The sequence below is a fragment of the Balaenoptera musculus genome, chromosome 12 (genome assembly GCF_009873245.2).
Source record: "Balaenoptera musculus isolate JJ_BM4_2016_0621 chromosome 12, mBalMus1.pri.v3, whole genome shotgun sequence".
In the NCBI taxonomy this organism is placed as follows: Eukaryota; Metazoa; Chordata; class Mammalia; order Artiodactyla; family Balaenopteridae; genus Balaenoptera; species Balaenoptera musculus.
In genome coordinates, this window is record NC_045796.1 from 12,960,641 (window position 1) to 12,980,225 (window position 19,585).

General features: G+C 39.7%; 1 protein-coding gene across 1 annotated transcript in view; it reads left to right on the forward strand.

Annotated features, from left to right (window-relative positions):
* Nucleotides 1-406: 406 nt before the first annotated feature.
* IPCEF1 (interaction protein for cytohesin exchange factors 1) overlaps nt 407-19,585 on the forward strand; it is a 164,849-nt gene continuing 145,670 nt past the window's right edge. Inside the window, exon 1 of the mRNA XM_036872212.1 lies at nt 407-527. Coding sequence (XP_036728107.1) covers nt 426-527 — 102 coding nt within the window. The 5' untranslated portion in view covers nt 407-425. The remainder of the gene's footprint in view (nt 528-19,585) is intronic.

A 19,585-nucleotide genomic window follows, 5' to 3' on the forward strand; every position in this document is an offset into this window, starting at 1 on the left:
ATCATACAGTATGATGAATACCCATTTTTGAACATTTAATAGTCACCAAATGCCTACTGGATACCTCATGTTTTCCATGTGTTTTATTGTAAGAGAACAGACACGATCACCTTTTAAGTTCCCTTATAATCGTGTGAATTAACATTACCTTTTCTTGGTTAGATTCAGTTACAGCCATTCTGTCAAAGAGAAGGCTCTGAACTTGAACTCTCTTGGTGAAACATGTCCAGCGTTTTCCAGCTAGAGCTGGATTTCACCCTGGAAGCTACCAAGCTCTCCTGCACTTGAATTTTCAACTTGATTAATCAGCTGGAGCCGTTTTGCGTAGGTAACAGGGACTTAGAGGGAATTGTTGAGCAAGGTTTGAGGTAGGCACTAGAGCGCAACTGTTTTATTTTGTGGACGCTCACCAACATTCCAAAGTGATGTACAAATCAGTTGCCTTGAGAGGAATGCCAGACCCCAAGCTCTCCTGGGCCGAGAAGCCAGCGCGAGATGAGAGACCCCAGAGCATTCATCAAAGCAGAGTAAGTGACCAGAGCGTGATAGGCTTGGCTATTTCTTCCGAAGTGACTTTGCTTTTCACTTTGGTGTTCCCGGTAGCAGCAGAGTCCTAGACTCAGGGTCATTTCCACTTTGCATTAAATACTTTGTGTGCTCTGCACTGGGAGCAAATTAGCAAGATTCTCCTCTCAATCCTGAATTGAGTTCAGACACTGAGCGCTGCTGCCTGCTCCCCACAGCCTCATGTTTCTTACCAAGGACGTGCACCTTTTGCCAGTGGATGGAGGCCCCCTGGCCCGTGAGGTGTTCTCTATATTGCTTGGAACTTTCTGGGCAGTGAGCACCACTGAGGCAAGCCTTTGAATGAAGACAGAAAACAGCATTCAAGAGGGCTCCTTGTTTACGACTGTAGTTTCTCAAACAGGCTGCATTTGTTTCCATGTCTCCAGCAGCTGTACGTCATGTGTAGTTGGTGCTACTGTTATTGCTAAGAGTTAACGTGTGCTGTCCACTTGCTGTCTGCCAGGGAAGGGGCTAAAGGCTGTATATTCATTGTCTAATTTTCTTAACCGAATGACTCTAGGAAGCGCTGTTATTAACTAGCTTTCCTTTTCCTGATGAAGAAACAGGCTCAGAGAGTTTAAGAACCTGGCTCAAGGTCACACAGTAAGTGGTAGAGTCAGGATCCCAACCTCAACAATTTGATTCTGGAGTCAGAATTTGAACTGGGTCTGCTGGACCTGAGGGTCCAGTAACATATGGCTGCTTTGAGGGCAGAGGGAAAAGGATGCCACGTGATTTCTTATTTTTAGATAAGGCTGCTTTGTGCTTGTCCACCTTTCCATTCATTCCCCAGGCTGGGAATGTATGTAATCTGACCCCATTTGGGCCAGAGGAAGTGTGTTTGCATGAAGAATATAATGCTAAGAGTGCTTGTCACAGATTTGCCTGAGCCTTAAGGAAAATCTCCTTCCTAAAGACATTTCCAGATCACAGCTGAGGAGGCTTGGGACAAAGAGGACATTTGCTTCTAAGAATTCAGAATGAAAAGGGGAAGAAAAATGGATATTAAAAGTTAGGAAGGCAGAATTTTGAGAAGATGTGTTTGAATAGTTTCCATTCATGATTTCTATTTATTATAAGACGAGGAAAAGTTCTTGAGAAAAAGAAAAGGTTAGTAAATATCAAATTAGATAAAAGGAGAGGAAAGAAGGAGCTCTTTAGGCAAATACTTTGCATTCAACCTCATACTAAATTTATGTTATCAACTATCTTGCTATTTACTGCTTAAGTTTTTTAAATAATTTTTTTTCTGTAGCACACATGTAATGTATGTTTATTGCCCAAAATGCACATAAACAAGGAAAAGATAAATATTTCCCATGATCCTACCATACTGAGCTAATCATAGCTAATATTTTGGTGCAAAAACTTCAATAGTTTATCTGTTTTCTTTATATATGAGTGTATTTGACAAAAATGAGATAAAACTGTACTCTGACATATTAAAATCATATTCCTATCACATTACATATTTTAGATATAATAATTTACCAAATAGGAGTGCAGTTACCAAACTTTTTGAATGGGTAATGATGGATAAGTGAAGAGCTTTTTCTTCATGATAACTGACCATAGAAAAGTTCAGATATTGAGAATTTGCAAATACTGCAAAGAAGTGGCAAGTTTAACAAGTTTTAATCCAAAACGTGGCTAGTAGTCATATAAAACAAAACAGAAAATAACAAAAGAGCAAAATGCAGTAGAGGGAAGACCCCAGCATGAATTTGAATAGGCAAGTTTTGGGGTGTCATAGCAGGTGGCAGCGGCTGTCTTTTGGAAAGAGGGTTATCCTCAGCTGACTTGTCTTTTTGCAACCTTGTTGTGGTGTCTGGTGGTCCTGAAGACTGGTGTAGGACCCTAGTCTCCATGTGTTTTTTTTTTGTTTTTTTTAATCTATTTATTTATTTATTTTTGGCTGTGTTGGGTCTTCGTTGCTGTGCACAGGCTTTCTCTAGTTGCGGTAAGCAGGGGCTACTCTTCATTGCAGTGCGCGGGCTTCTCATTGTCATGGCTTCTCTTGTTGCCGAGCAAGGGCTCTAGGTGCACAGGCTTCAGTAGTTGTGGCACGTGGGCTCAGTCGTTGTGGCTTGCAGGCTCTAGAGCTCAGGCTCAGTAGTTGTGGTGCACGGGCTTAGTTGCTCCGTGGCATGCGGGATCTTCCCAGGCCAGGGCTCGAACCCGTGTCTCCTGCATTGGCAGGCGGATTCTTAACCACTGCGCCACCAGGGAAGCCCTCTCCATGTGTTGTTGTTGTTGTTGTTGTTGTTGTTTTTAAAACAACAGCTCCTGTTTATTTTTTAATTTTTATTTATTTATTTAATTTATGGCTGTGTTGGGTCTTCGTTTCTGTGCTAGGGCTTTCTCTAGTTGCGGCAAGCGGGGCCACTCTTCATCGCGATGCGCAGGCCTCTCACTATCGCGGCCTCTCTTGTTGCGGAGCACAGGCTCCAGACGCACAGGCTCAGAAATTGTGGCTCACGGGCCTAGTTGCTCCGCGGCATGTGGGATCCTCCCAGACCAGGGCTCGAACCCGTGTCCCCTGCATTGGCAGGCAGACTCTCAACCACTGCGCCACCAGGGAAGCCCTCTCCATGTGTTTTTAAGTCTGTCAGCATCATCACTCATATGAATTTTTGAGTTACTTGGCCACAAATGGTATTGAAAAATTATTTCTTAAACATAGAAATTCTCTTATGGTCCCTGAGAAATTCACCCCAATTCACCAAAAATTTGTTGAGAATTTTCTCTGTGTCAGGCATTGTGGAAAATATAAACAAAATGTTTTTAAAAAGTTAGTCCCTAGAATATCTTACTAATTTACTGGGGCAACAAAACTAACACATGAGACATTAAACGAAAAGACGAAGGTGATACATGAGTGTCATAATGAACAGTGTAGAGAGTTAGTACTGTAAAAGTTAGAGAATGAACCAGGAGAATTTAATGGTGGAGGAAGAAGTTGAGCAGAATATGAAAGGAAGGGTGAGTTTCAGGCGGATGGAAAGAAGAGAGATGACCACGGAGTCAGGGGGGAAAAATGCAAACAGAGCTTTCCCCCTGGAGCCAAGACAAAATGGCCCTCATGCTGCTGTATATCAGGCAGCTACATAATGGGAAGAATCTTGGACCACAAGCCACATGCTTTGGTCTGCCAGTTACTATGTAGGTGAACTTTGGGTTGTTACTTTTTCATGTCTCAGTTTCTCCATTTGTGAAATGGGTAGCAGCATATCGCTACATGCCTCAAAAACTTATTGGGGTCTTGCACGAGATGATGTGTATACACATGCTGTGTCACTTGTGATGGTGATTTACTAGAAATACTGACAGAAGGAAAGCACAAAAGGACAATAAAGTAGTTATAACATACCCCAAGCCAAAGTTGAGTGTTTTGAAGACAGAGGGAGTATATCATTGGGTCAAACGTAGCAGGGGCAAAGGGGAAGGCAGAGGGTTGATAGATTGATGGCATTGTTAATTCCCCTCTGGAGACATGGAGTAATGAGGGGAAATGAGAAGATGAGGAGGAAAGTGGTTGATGGGGAAATGGAGTGCTTTGGAGAAAGTTTGATGATAAAGATGGGTTTTCATACATTTGTATGTTTTCTAATAAAATGGCACTTTCTTGAGTACTGTGGGCAATGCATCATGTCAAATCTTTTAATATGTTCTTCCCACTAATTGAATGAGAGGAAAAGGAAATTTCTTCTTTTCTCCTTATTTCACTTACTTTCCCTTTGTATCCCTCGAAGCATATGACACACTGCTCAACAAATAGCTGAAATAGTTTTGAGAAAATATTATCATCAATCCAACTGGGTAGTAGTTAGATCTTGGGCAGCAGTTCTAGGCTTATGCATCACACTTCTCTTTTTAAATCAAGTCATAGAGCTATTATAAGTTATTAAGGCTAAATATTGTATAATTAACTCATAATGAGTTATAACCATGAGAATCAGATAAAGCATGAATGAATCCATACAGTCCATAAAGGTACATTTCAACGTTTGTGCTTGTGTCCTTCCTTTATTAAATAATAGATTTTAACAATTAATGTCATCTTCCTTGTGCATTGAGCCTTCTGGTGGACACAAAGCAAAAACCAAAAGACGTGTAGCAAGTAGGAGAAGAAAAAACAGAGAGGTTGGAGAATTCACACACTCTATTAGAGGCTCCTGAACTGACTTAATCTGGCAAATTTCCTGCCTATTTTTGTTCATTATACTCTATTCATACTGCTCTCTTTGGTCAAACCTAGGGCCTTTCTCAGCTCTCATCCTCCTGGATTCAGCATCCCTTTCTGTATTGATTACATCCCCACGTTATCCCTTCTGTAGACTTCAAGACTCACGTAGACCTTGTCTGCCTTAAGGACATATACTCCATCTCTCAAATTTCTCCTTAAGCCATTCAACTATAGCATCTTATTTGATTTACGTCTTGGTTCCCTGTCTTGTTATCTCTGGAGGTTCTCTCTTGGGAAGTTCTCTGATCTCAGTTCTCTTCAACTATTATACCACAATATTATTTGAAACCCCCATCTTTCCAGTCTTGATCCAACTCTGGTTCCCCACTCAGTTTCCTCTTGCTAGCAGGGTTTTTTGCTCATATGCACTGGATTGTTGCAATTCACATATGTTTAGAATTGAACTATTGCCCAATATTCTCTGGTTGTTCTCCTTATACTCTCTTGAGTAGAGAGAGAGTTCTTGGAGAATTTCATGGCGAGTCGATCAAAACAATGAACTTGGGTATAATTTTAAAAAATCATTAAGCTCTCTTCCTCCCTCCTTTAAGGGTTAATTTTACTTTATCCAATCACACTTGCATTGATATTATCTACTTGTTCCTGGGTCAAGGTAGCTTTGTTGTCTAATACTTCTCTTCCTAGATGACCTAGTCATTCGGGGAAGAAAAGTTGTCTTCTTTTTCCCTACCTGTTCACCCCAATCTATAGCCCCCAGGGAATCTTGGTTGTGGCCAAATCTCTTTTCTCTACCCCTACCTCCAGGTTTCTGTACCTCTTCTTCACGATTACCTGGGTATGTTGGACCAATCCCTCTGCTGAGCCCTATCCTTTGCCTTCCCTGTCAGCATGTGTCCTGTTCCCTGGTGTAAAGCAGAGATTCTCTGATTCTTTTTCTTACTTGAATGTCTTACACGGTCCGGGGCTTTGAGTAAGTATGACAAAGACTTGGGTTTAGCAATCTTTTCATTATGCAGTAATTTCCATTGAAAGTCTGCTTTCTGTTTTCCTGGAGAGCCTAGAGAAGTTTCATGTACTGACATGTCAGTGTCTATATTTTAGGAGTGGGCAAATAGAAAGCTGTTTACTCAAAAGTTTTCTTTTCTCTAGCCTTTGTCTGTTTTTGTCTTATTCTTTGGGAAGGAGACCTCCCTCTAAATCCTGAATGCCTGTTTGTGTGGAGCCTCTGAGCTATGACTGCTTTACAGTCCCCCGAAAATGTGCATTTGTGCACGTTTTCTTAGACTGACTTTTGCTGTCTGTGTGCAAGGCAGATAGTAATGCCCCCATGGAAGAAACCGAGGCTCAGAATGGTGAAATGACTTGTCCAAGGTCGTAGTACTAATGAGTGGCTGATCTGAGGCTCGACTCTAGCTTGCTGTTTCTTACAGGAGGTTTCCCCCTCAGGAGCATTCTATTGCCTGACCTTTATCAGTGAGTTGTCTCTACTGATTTATTTTCTAGGTAAAGTTTGAATTCAAGCCTAATCGCCTTCTCCTCCTCAGTGTGTCCCAGCCTGGATCACCCCATCGGGCATGTATTCTTAGCCTTATACTTGGGTGGGTAGAGGCCTCTGCCCACCTGTGTTGGAGGCCTGATGTCAGTGCTTACCGCATAGAATCAGACACCAAACTTATTTTAGCTCAGAGGCACGATGGACTCCATTTACTCTCCATTTACCAGTTTATGGATAAGGAACTGAGGTCCAAAGAGATTTTGTGATTTCCCAAACGTGAAGAGCTTTTTAGAGGTAATGCCCACTTCATTGCCCAGATTTCCTAGACTCCTAGACTCTCCTCTGTTAAATCTGGGTTAAAATGAACACGTTCTTGGAAAGGAAAGGTCTTTCAATTGTTATGAGTCACTGACACCACTGTGTGAATTAGCTAATCAGATCCTTCTGACTGGGAGCTAATTTGGGTTGCCAAATCACCTGGCTCGCCTGTGCCACAACTCTGAGCTGATAAATGCCTAGTCTAAATTTCAACTACCCAACAACAAAGACTGCACCATTTATTTTTGAAGATTCTTTCAGCTTTTCTCATTTAAAATGTCTTTCAATATAATGCAGTATTGTCCTTTGGGTGTGAAGATGGTAGATTTCCTTCATTTCATCCTTCCTCTCTCCTAATAATCATTTCTGTCAAGGCTTTGCATGTATAAGGCACTAGGGTTGAGTCTGTGACTGAGGAAGTATCTAAACAAGTTGGCTTATTTGAGGATCCAACCCATGACTTCAGTTTCAATAACACTCCAAAGACCATCAGAAAATGAAGTCGACATAGCTTTGGGGGCTTTGGATAAGAGACAAGCCTGTATTTCCACAAGGCAGGAGCTAATGCTGGCTTTTCCATTAGATGAAATTTCTTTCAAGTCTCTCCAACCACGATCCCCTCCAGGGTCCCCACCAGACCTGCTTTAAGCATCGAGATACTTGTAAGGTCTTTGGGGAACCTCCTGATTACACATATCTTTACTGATAATTTTTCTTTACCTTGTGATGTGCTTATTTTAAACAGAGCCCCTACCCACTCTCCCTTTCCCTCCTGAGCCTCTCTCATTAAGTGAAAACTTCTCTTGGGCTTGGAAGGCATTTGTGCTGACTTTCTGCCTGGTGGTTTCTCCAGTGATTTAGAAATCTGCACAGATGGGGCTGGGGGAGGGAGGGTACCCAGTTGGCATAGAGGACGTGGAAATTCAAGCAGAACTGGACACAAAATACTTGAGTCTCCAGTTCCATTTGCCGAAGGAAAGAATCTCTTCAAAGTTTGCAAGATTTTTTTTTTTTAATCAAAACATTTTTAAACACACAGTAAAACAAACTGACCAGTTTTAGCTTCTTGATATATTAAGCGTAGATTTTCAGATAAGTATTTGTCACTCACAGGCTTTCACCAGAAGGTGAATTTTCCTCATAAAAGATTATCAATAGGTCAAATGTTTCATGGGGTATAAAGACGAAAATGTCATGGTCCCTGATTTCTCAGTTGTGTTCTCGTCCTACATGTGAATTAATGAAATTGTAGCAGGGTTTTCTTGGTGGGAACTGCACCTTTAAAAAATGGAAACAAATGATTCCTTTATTAAGGTTCACCTTTAACTCATAGACTATTTTGGCCCAGGAAGCTTTGGAAGCAAGGTTTACTGATTAAAGTCAAGAGCTAATCAGAACTTAGGAAGGCCCGGTTTCATGTCTGAGCATACTTGTGAGAGGCACTGTAAGAGAAAATTCTTGGATTGGTTTTAACATTTCATCCAATAAAACTTTCTTGGACAGAGTGTTAGTTGAAAGAAGGGCTATAATTTTAAAAGTCCTGGGACTTCCCTGGTTGTCCAGTGGTTAAAAATCCGCCTTCCAGTGCATGGAACGCGGGTTCGAACCCTAGTCGGGGAACTAACATCCCACGTGCTGTGGGGCAACTACTCCCATGTGCTACAACTAGAGAGTCCACGCAGCCAAAAAAAAAAAAGTCCTGTTGGTATTCTGTTAACAAGAAGGTTGTTTCCCATCACATTTTGTTTCAGGGGAGCGGCTTAACTGGATCTCTTTTGTTCCATACTTAAAAAAAATGGATTTTGCATTTGTTGTTATTGGTTATTGCTGTGTTCTCTCAGAGAGGGTTATCCTTATGAGGAAGCCATTTGGTAGGTAATATTGAATTTCATTTGTTCTAAGCCCACACATGTTTAGTCTTTTCACTTTCTTCTTGCCAGGGAACCAAGAGTGTGCTGCTTGTGACAGAGGTGTGCTGTGCTGTATTTCTAACAGATGGAAGATTCAGGTTAGCTGTGAGCTAATAAGATATTTGACAGCATGGATTTCAGAGTAGGGCCAGGAAGTACTCTGGTGGAGTTTGCTGAGAGGAAAGCAAAGATTCAAAACTGAGACTAGTCCTGATTTGAGCTTAGATGAAAATTTCCTCTGATGTCAGGGATCTCTTAATTAGCACAGAGACGGGAGAAAGAAACAGAGGCTCAAAGTTAAGGAAACTTCTTCAATGAAGGATTTTTTTAGGGGGCTAATATGCTAACATAGTTGTCAATCTCCAGTATGGGGAAAATTTTTAATTGTGGGGAAACTTAATAAGCATCTTTTTCCAACTTATTGGCCAAGAAATCCCTTTATGACAGAGCACTGAGGAAGTCTCGTATTCATCCACTATACTTTAGAATATTGTTTTTTAGCTTACTCCATCCTTTAACCAAAATATAAATTTTTTTAATAAACGAAACAAAGTCTTAACAGCTGTAATTTTACATTTTGTTGGCATAGTTGTTCTATATCCAGAGAAAAAGATGTAGAGATGCAATGGAAATGAGAACTTAGGACACTGATGGGAATTTTATGTATATGGGTGACAGTAAAAGTCTTTGGGATTGTTTTTGTCCTGAATCTTCAGGACATAACTTAGATTTGAATTCTAAGATAATGAATTAAGTAGTAAGGGAGTGAGAGGCTTCTAAACTCTCAATAGGTAAACCATAAAATGAAGGCAGAGATTAGAAATGCTGTGTTGCAAGGACAATGAGGTTTTTAAATGGTATGGATACACATGGAGGCATGAACGATAAATCTCTTCTTGCTTCTTCTAACTTGACAAAGCCTATCCAAATCATGATGATGACAATTGTGTCAGTTCCAAAGAATGCGTTTCTATAGTTACTATTTCATGTAAGCCTCAATGTACTCACTTACATTAAAAAGGAAACATATCCAAAGAAAACATTTGTAAAGTTGCAGTCAAAAAATTACTATACTGAACACAATTCATTAGAGACTTTTATTATTCTCCCCCCAGGAACATGTTAGAGCTGGAGACAGAGATTTATGTTGGTTTTCCATCACCTGTATTCTCAGCACTTCAACAGTGATTTGCACAAAGAAATGTTTGTTGAACACATTAACTTAGTTTTTTTTATCAACTAGTTATTTTTCATTGAAAAGGTAAGGCAGACATACATTTAAAAATTTCAATGTTATAAAAAGCACACAGGATGGAGAGTTATGTTTACACCTCACTCAAGACTTCCAGGCTCCCACTATAGAAGCAACCACTGTAACCAGCTTATACAATGTTCTTCTAGAATGTTCTATGTGTATTGAAGCATAATGCATATATGTGTATATACAGATATGCATGTAGATATGTACACAGTTATTTTTACACAGGTAGAGGTGTACCATATAGATTGTTCTACATCTTGATTTTTTTTCATTTAAATATTCTTAATGACATATATTTTAAGAAATGTGTTCCAATAATTGAATAGTCATATAACATTGACATTTTACTTTTCACTTCTTTATGATTGAGGTTGACTGTCTTTTCATATGTTACAAACCATTAGTGTTTGTTTTCCATGAACCGCCTCTAAGTTCTTTGTCAATTTTTCTATTGGTTTAATGGTCTTTTATAACTGATTTGTAAGAGGTCTTTTTATATTAAGAAAATGAGCTCATTGTCATATGTGTTGAAATATTTTTCCCAGTTGATCATTTGTCTTTTGACTTTGTTGGTATTTTTTTCTGTGCAGAAAAAAACTTTTATGTCATCACATTCACTAATCTCTTTGGAATCTGGGTTTTGAGTATTGCTTAGAAAAGCTTTCTTATCTCCAAAACGAAATAAATTCTCCTATATATACTTCTAATAGATTGGTTATTTTATTTTATATATTCAAACTTTTTATTTACCTGCAAGTTAATTTGGTGAAATGTATCTTTTTTAGATGTTTTCTACACGGCTAGTTAGTTGACAATGCCACATTGCTAAATTTCAGTGTATGTAACATTCATTAAAAAAAATTAACTTTTTTATTAAGGAAAATTCCCAACATATAAAAGTATAGGACCTTCAAGATGGCAGAGGAGTAAGACGTGGAGATCACCTTCCTCCTCATAAATACATCAAAAATACATTTACATGTGGAACAACTCCTACAGAACACCTACTGAACATTGGTAGAAGATCTCAGATTTCCCAAAAGGCAAGAAACTCCCCACGTACCTGGGTAGGGCAAAAGAAAAAAGAAAAAACAGGGACAAAAGAATAGGGATGAGACCTGTACCTCTGGGAGGGAGCTGTGAAGGAGGAAAGGTTTCCACACACGAGGAAGTCCCTTCACTGGTGGAGACGAGGGTGGTGGGTGGAGGGGAAGCTTCGGAGCCACGGAGGAGAGCACAGCCACAGGAGTGCGGAGGGCAAAGCGGAGAGATTCCCGCACAGAGGCTCGGGGCCGAGCAGCACTCACCAGCCCGAGAGGCTTGTCTGCTCACCCGCTGGGGCGGGCGGGGGCTGGGAGCTGAGGCTTGGGCTTCGGAGGTCAGACCCCAGGGAGAGGACTGGGGTTGGCTGCATGAAGACAGACTGAAGGGGGTTAGTGCACCACAGCTAGCCGGGAGGGAGTCCGGGAAAAAGTCTGGACCTGCCGGAGGGGCAAGATACCTTTTCTTCGGGGTGCGCGAGGAGAGGGGATTCCATCCATGTGTGGCCAGAGAAGGCAGAGCACCACCTAAGTGAGCTCCAGAGATGGGTGCGAACCATGGCTATCATCTTGGACCCCAGAGATGGGCATGAAATGCTAAGGCTGCTGCTGCAGCCACCAAGAATACTGTGTGCAAGCACAAGTCACTATCCACACCCCCCCGGGAACCTGTGCAGCCCACCACTGCCAGGGTCCTGAGATCCAGAGACAACTTCCCTGGAAGAACGCACAGCGCGCCTCAGGCTGTTGTAATGTCACGCTGGCCTCTGCCACCTCAGGCTTGCCCAGCATTCCAATTATGATTACCGTACCCCTCCCTCCTCCAGCCTGAGTGAGCAAGAGAGCCCTAATCAGCCGCTGCTGTAACCCCCTCCTGTCTGGGCAGGGAACAGACACCTGAGGGCAACCTACAGGCAGAGATGGGGCCAAAACTAAAGCTGAACCCCAGGAGCTGTGTGAACAAAGAAGAGAAAGGGAAATTTCTCTGTGCAGCCTCAAGAGCAGCAGATTAAATCCCCACAATCAACTTGATAAACCCTGCATCTGAAGAATATGTGAATAGATAATGAATGTTCCCAAAATTGAGGTGGTGGACTTTGGGAGCAACAGTAGACTTGGGGTTTGCCCTCTGCGTCTAATATGTTTCTGGTTTTATTTTTATCTTAGTATAGTATTTAGTGCGTATTATCATTGGTGGATTTGCTTATTGGTTTGGTTGCTCTCTTCCTTTTATATATATATTTTTTTCTTCTTTTTCTCTTTTTGTGAGTGTGTATGTGTATGCTTCTTTGTGAGATTTTGTCTGTATAGGTTTGCTTTTACCATTTGTCCTAGGGTTCTGTCTGTTCGTTTTTGTTTGTCTGTTTGTTTTTTCTCTCTTCCTTTTCTTCTCAGCCGTGTGGCTGGCAGGGTCTTTGTGCTCTGACCAGGTGTTGGGCCTGAGCCTCTGAGGTGGGAGGGCCGAGTCCCGGAAACTGGACCACCAGAAACTTGGCCCCACATAATATCAATCGCCGAGAGCTCCCCCAGAGATCTTCGTCTCAACACCAAGACACAGCTCCACCCAAAGGTCAGCAAGCTCCAGTGCTGGACTCCCCATGCCAAACAATTAGCAGGACAGGAACACAAACCCACACATTAGAAGAGAGGCTGCCTAAAGTCATACTAAGTTCACTGACACTCCAAAACACACCACTGGATGCGGCACTGCCCACCAGAAGGACAAGATCCAGCCCCATCCCCCAGAACACAGGCACCAGTCCCCTCCACCAGGAAGCTGACACAAGCCACTGAACCAACCTCACCCACTGGGGGCAGACACCAAAAATAACGGGAACTATGAACCTGCAGCCAGTGAAAAGGAGACCCCCAAAACAGTAAGATAAACAAAATGAGAAAACAGAGAAAGAGAAATACACAGCATATGAAGGAGCAAGGTAAAAATCTACCAGACCAAACAAATGAAGAGGAAATAGGCAGTCTACCTGAAAAAGAATTCAGATTAATGATAGTACAGATGATCCAAAATCTTGGAAATAGAATGGAGAAAATACCAGAAATATTTAACAAGGACCTAGAAGCACTAAAGAACAAAAAAACCGTAGTGAACAATACAAAAAATGAAATTAAATATACTCTAGAAGGAATCAATAGAAGAATAACTGAGGCAGAAGTATTGATAAGTGACCTGGAAGATAAAATAGTGGAAATAACTGCTGCAGAACAGAATAAGAAGAAAGAATGAAAAGAATTGAGGACAGTCTCAGAGACCTCTGGGACAATATTAAATGCACCAACATTCTAATTATAGGAGTCCCAGAAAAGAAGAGAAAAAGAAAGGGTCTGAGAAAATATTTGAAGAGATTATAGTTGAAAACTTCACTAAAATGGGAAAGGAAATAGTCAACCAAGTCCAGGAAGCACAGAGAGTCCCTTACAGGAGAAATCCAAGGAGAAACACGCCAAGACACTTATTAATCAAACTATCAAAAAGTAAAAACAAATAAAAAATATTAAAAGCAGCAAGGAAAAAGCAACACATAACATACAAGGGAAACCCCATAAGGTTAACAGCTGATCTTTCAGCAGAAGCTCTGCAAGCCAGCAGGGAGTGGCAGGACATATTTAAAGTGATGAAAGGGAAAAACCTACAACCAAGATTACTCTAACCAGCAACGATCTCATTCAGATTTGACAGAGAAATTAAAACCTTTACAGACAAGCAAAAATTAAGAGAATTCAGCACCACCAAACCAGCTCTACAACAAATGCTAAAGGAACTTCTCCAGGCAGGAAACACAAGAGAAGGAAAAGACGTACAATAACAAATGCAAAACAATTAAGAAAATGGTAATAGGAACATACATATCGATAATTACCTTAAATGTAAATGGATTAAATGCTCCAACCAAAAGACATAGACTGGCTGAATGGATACAAAAACAAGACCTCTGTATATGCTGTCTACAAGAGACCCACTACAGACCTAGGGACACATATAGACTGAAAGTGAGGGGATAGAAAAAGATATTCCATGCAAATGGAAATCAAAAGAAAGCTGGATTGGCAATTCTCATATCAGACAAAATAGACTTTAAAATAAAAACTATTACAAGAGACAAAGAAGGACACTACCTAATGATCAAGGGGGATCAATCCAAGAAGAAGATATAACAACTGTAAATATTTATGCACCCAACATAGGAGTACCTCAATACATAAGGCAAATGCTAACAGCCATAAAATGGGAAATTGACAGTAACAAAATAATAGTAGGGGACTTTAACACCCCACTTTCACCAATGGACAGATCATCCAAAATGAAAATAAATAAGGAAACACAAGCTTTAAAAGGCACATTAGACCAGATGGACTTAATTGATATTTATAGGACATTCCATCCCAAAATAATAGAATACACTTTCTGCTCAAGAGCTCATGGAACATTCTCCAGGATAGATCATATCTTGGGTCACAAATCAAGCCTCGGTAAATTTAAGAAAATTGAAGTCGTATCAAGTATCCTTTCTGACCACAATACTATGAGGCTAGATAGCAATTACAGGAAAACAAATGTAAAAAATGCAAACACATGGAGGCTAAACAATACACTACTAAATAACCAAGAGATCACTGAAGAAATCAAAGAGAAAATCAAAAAACACCTAGAAACAAATGACAATGAAAACATGACGGCCCAAAACCTATCCGATGCAGCAAAAGCAGTTCTAAGAGGGAAGTTTATAGCAATACAGTCCTACCTCAAGAAACAAGAAAAATCTCAAATAAACAGCCTAACCTTACACCAAAAATAATTAGAGAAAGAAGAACAACCCCCCCCCCCAAAATTAGCAGAAGGAAAGAAATCATAAAGATCAGATCAGACATAAATGAAAAAGAAATGAAGGAAAAAATAGTAAAGATCAATAAAACTAAAAGCTGGTTCTTTGAGAAGATAAACAAAATTGATAAACCATAAGCCAGACTCATCAAGAAAAAAAGGGAGAAGACTCAAATCAACAGAATTAGAATTGAAAAAGAAGTAACAACTGACACTGCAGAAATACAAAGGATCATGAGAGACTAATACAAGCAACTATATGCCAATAAAATGGACAACGTGGAAGAAATGGACGAATTCTTAGAAAAGTACAAACTTCCAAGATTGAACCAGGAAGAAATAGAAAATATAAACAGACCAATCACAAGCACTGAAATTGAAACTGTGATTTAAAATCTTCCAACAATAAAAAGCCCAGGACCAGATGGTTTCACAGTGAATTACATCAAACATTTATAGAAGGGCTAACAGCTATCCTTCTCAAACTCTTCCAAAATATAGCAGAGGGTGTTACACTCCCAAACTCATTCTACGAGACCACCATCACCCTGATACTAAAACCAGACAAAGATATCACAAAAAAAGAAAACTACAGGCCAATATCACTGATGAACATAGATGCAAAAATCCTCAACAAAATACTAGCAAACAGAATCCAACAACACAATAAAAGGATCATACACCATGATCAAGTAGGGTTTATCCCAGGAATGCATGGATTCTTCAATGTATGCAAATCAATCAATGTGATACACCATATTAACAAACTGAAGGATAAAAACCATATGATCATTTCAATAGATGCAGAAAAAGCTTTCAACAAAATTCAACACCCATTTATGATAAAAACTCTCCAGAAAATAGGCATAAAGGAAACTTACCTCAACATAATAAAAGCCATGTATGACAAACTGACAGCCAACATCATTCTCAATGGTGAAAATCTGAAACCATTTTCTCTAAAATCAGGTACAAGACAAGGATGCCCACTCTCACCACTATTATTCAACATAGTTTTGGAAGTTTTAGCCACAGAAATCAGAGAAGTAAAAGAAATAAAAGGAATCCAAATAGGAAAAGAAGAAGTAAAGCTGTCACTGTTTGCTGATGACATGATACTATACATAGAGAATCCTAAGGATGCTACCAGAAAACTACTAGAGCTAATCAATGAATTTGGTAGAGTAGCAGGATACAAAATTAATGCATGGAAATCTCTTGCATTCCTATACACTGACAAAAAGTCTGAAAGAGAAATTAAGGAAACACTCCCATTTACCACTGCAACAAAAAGAATAAAATACATAGGAATAAATCTACCTAAGGAGACAAAAGACCTGTATGCAGAAAACTATAAGACACTGATGAAAGAAATTAAAGATGATACAAACAGATGGAGAGATATACCATGTTCTTGGATTGGAAGAATCAACATTGTGAAAATGACTATACTACCCAAAGCAATCTACAGATTCAATGCAATCCCTATCAAACAACCAATGGTATTCTTCACAGAAGTAGAACAAAAACTTTTACAATTTGTATGGAAACACAAAAGACCCTGAATAGCCAAAGCAACCTTGAGAAAGAAAAACGGAGCTGGAGGAATCAGGCTCCTGGACTTCAGACTATACTACAAAGCTACAGTAATCAAGACAGTATGGTACTGGCACAAAAACAGAAATATAGATCAATGGAATTAGATAGAAAGCCCAGAGAGAAACCCACACACATATGGTCACCTTATGTTTGACAAAGGAGGTGAGAATATACAATGGAGAAAAGACAGCCTCTTCAATAAATGGTGCTGGGAAAACTGTACCGCTACATGTAAAAGAATGAAATTAGAACACTTCTTAACACCATACACAAAAATAAACTCAAAATGGATTAAAGACCTAAATGTAAGGCCAGACACCATAAAACTCTTAGAGGAAAACTTAGGCAGAACACTCTGACATAAATCACAGCAAGATCCTTTTTGACCCACCTCCTAGAGAAATGAAAACAAAAATAAACAAATGGGACCTAATGAAACTTAAAAGATTTTACACAGCAAAGGAAACCATAAACAAGACGAAAAGACAACCCTCAGAATAGGAGAAAATATTTGCAAAGTAAGCAACTGACAAGGGATTAATCTCCAAAATTTACAAGCAGCTCATGCAGCTCAATATCAAAAAAAAAAAAAAAACTCAATCCAAAAATGGGCAGAAGACCTAAACAGACATTTCTCCAAAGCAGATATACAGATTGCCAACAAACGCATGAAAGGATGCTCAACATCACTAATCATTAGAGAAATGCCAATCAAAACTACAGTGAGGTATCACCTCACACCTGTCAGAATGGCCATCATCAAAAAATCCACAAACAATAAATGCTGGAGAGGGTGTGGAGGAACGGGAACCCTCTTGCACTGTTGGTGAGAATGTAAATTGATACAGCCACTATGGAGAACAGTATGGAGGTTTCTTAAAAAACTAAAAATAGGGGCTTCCCTGGTGGCGCAGTGGTTGAGAATCTGCCTGCCAATGTAGGGGACATGGGTTTGAGCCCTGGTCTGGGAAGATCCCTCATGCTGCGGAGCAACTAGGCCCATGAGGCACAACTACTGAGCCTGCGCGTCTGGAGCCTGTGCTCTGCAACAAGAGAGCCCGCAATAGTGAGAGGCCTGTGCACCGCGATGAAGAGTGGCCCCCGCTTGCCGCAACTAGAGAAAGCCCTCGTACAGAAACGAAGACCCAACACAGCCAAAAATAAATAAATAAATAAATAAATTTAAAAAAAAACGTTAAAAAAAAACAAACTAAAAATAGAACTACCATATGACCCAGGAATCCCACTACTGAGCATATACCGTGAGAAAACCATAATTCAAAAAGAGACATGTATCACAATGTTCATTGCAGCACTATTTACAATAGCCAGGACATGGAAGCAACCTAAGTGTCCATCGACAGATGAATGGATAAAGAAGATGTAGCACATATATACAATGGAATATTACTCGGCCATAAAAAGAAACGAAGTTGAGTTATTTGTAGTGAGGTGGATGGACCTAGAGTCTGTCATACAGAGTGAAGTTAGTCAGAAAGAGAAAAACATACACTGTATGCTAACACATATATATGGAATTTAAAAAACAAAAAGTGGTTCTAATGAACCTAGGGGCAGGACAGCCATAAAGACACAGAGGTAGAGAATGGACTTGAGGACACGGGGAGGGGGAAGGGTAAACTGGGATGAAGTGAGAGAGTAGCATTGATATATATACACTACTAAATGTAAAATAGATAGCTAGTGGGAAGCAGCTGCATAGCAGAGGGAGATCAGCTTGGTGCTTTGTGACCACCTAGAGGGGTGGGATAAGGAGGGTGGGAGGGAGACGCAAGAGGGAGGAGATATGGGGATATATGTATACATATAGCTGATTCACTTTGTTATACAGCAGAAAGTAACACTACATTGTAGAGCAATTATACTCCAATAAAGATGTTAAAAAAAAGATAAAGCATATAGTGAATAGTAAAGAAGATGACTTGATAGACAAGATTTTGTCATTTTTGGCTATATCTAAGACTGGAAATGTTTATTTCTTTCCCCTAACAACTTCAGCTGTATACATTGGAAGTAACAAAGATGTTTTATTTAAACTGATTCCCCACATTTTTGCCAAGAAAATAAAACAAGACAAACAACCATCTCCATTAGGAAGAAATTAGGAAAACTTTTCATAATTTAAAAATGCTGAAACGGGATGATTGCAGGGAACAAAATATCAAACCATACTGTATAATTTTATTTCCCTGCTTACTATCTTTCTGTTACTCTGTGCTACATGATTTTGGGGATGCCTACAATCACCTGGAAAAATCTGACTTACTAATGAATAGCACCAGTTTTCTAAGAGTCTAAATGGATTTCTAATCTGTCTTCAGTGTATTTATGAATAGAAGCTATTGCTTGGAAGACAGTACGCATTAGCATATTTTGCTATTTTGTGTTTCTGGCAATATTTTGATTTTTATCTCATCCATTTTTCTATATACACCTAACTAGATTTGATGGACTGAAGGCACAGCCAGTATCAAATGTGTTGTATTAAAATATAATCATTGTCAGAGAATGAGAAGACAAGCCACACACTTGGGGAAAATATTCAAAAAAGGCGTATCTGATAAAGTACTGCAACCCAAAATATACAAGGAACTCTTAAAACTCAACAAAAAGAAAACAAACAGCATGATCAAAAAATGGGCAAAAGATCTGAACATATACCTTACCAAAGATATAGATGACACATAAGTGTATGAAGAGTCTCAACATTTTATGTTGTTAGGGAAATGCAAATTAAAACAGGGAGATACAGCTACATACCCATCAGAATTGTCAAAATCCAAAAACAGTGCCAATACCAAATGCCAGTGAGGATGTGGAGCAAGAGGAACTCTCATACATCGCTGATGGGAATGCAAAATAGTACAGCCATGTTTGGAAGTCTGTTTGTCACTTTCTTGCAAAACTAAACATATTCTTACCATACTATCCTTCAATTGCACTCCTCGGTTTTTACCCAAAGGAGCTGAAAACTTACATCCATGTAAAAACCTGCACAACAGATGTTTATAGCAACTTTATTCCCAGCTGCCAAAACTTGGAATTGACCAAGATGTCTTTAGCAGGGGAATGGATACATAAACTGTGGTTCAACCAGACACTGGAATATTATTCGGTACTAAAAAGAAATGAGCTATCAAGCTGTGAAAAGACATGGAGGATTCTTAAGTGAATATTACTAAGTGAAAGAAGTCAACCTGAGAAGGTTACATGCCATACGGTTCCAACTACATGACATTCTGGAAAAGGCTCAAGGAGCATTTCACATAAATGAGATCATGTTACTGCCTGTTTATAATCCTCCACTTGAATACATTTCACACACC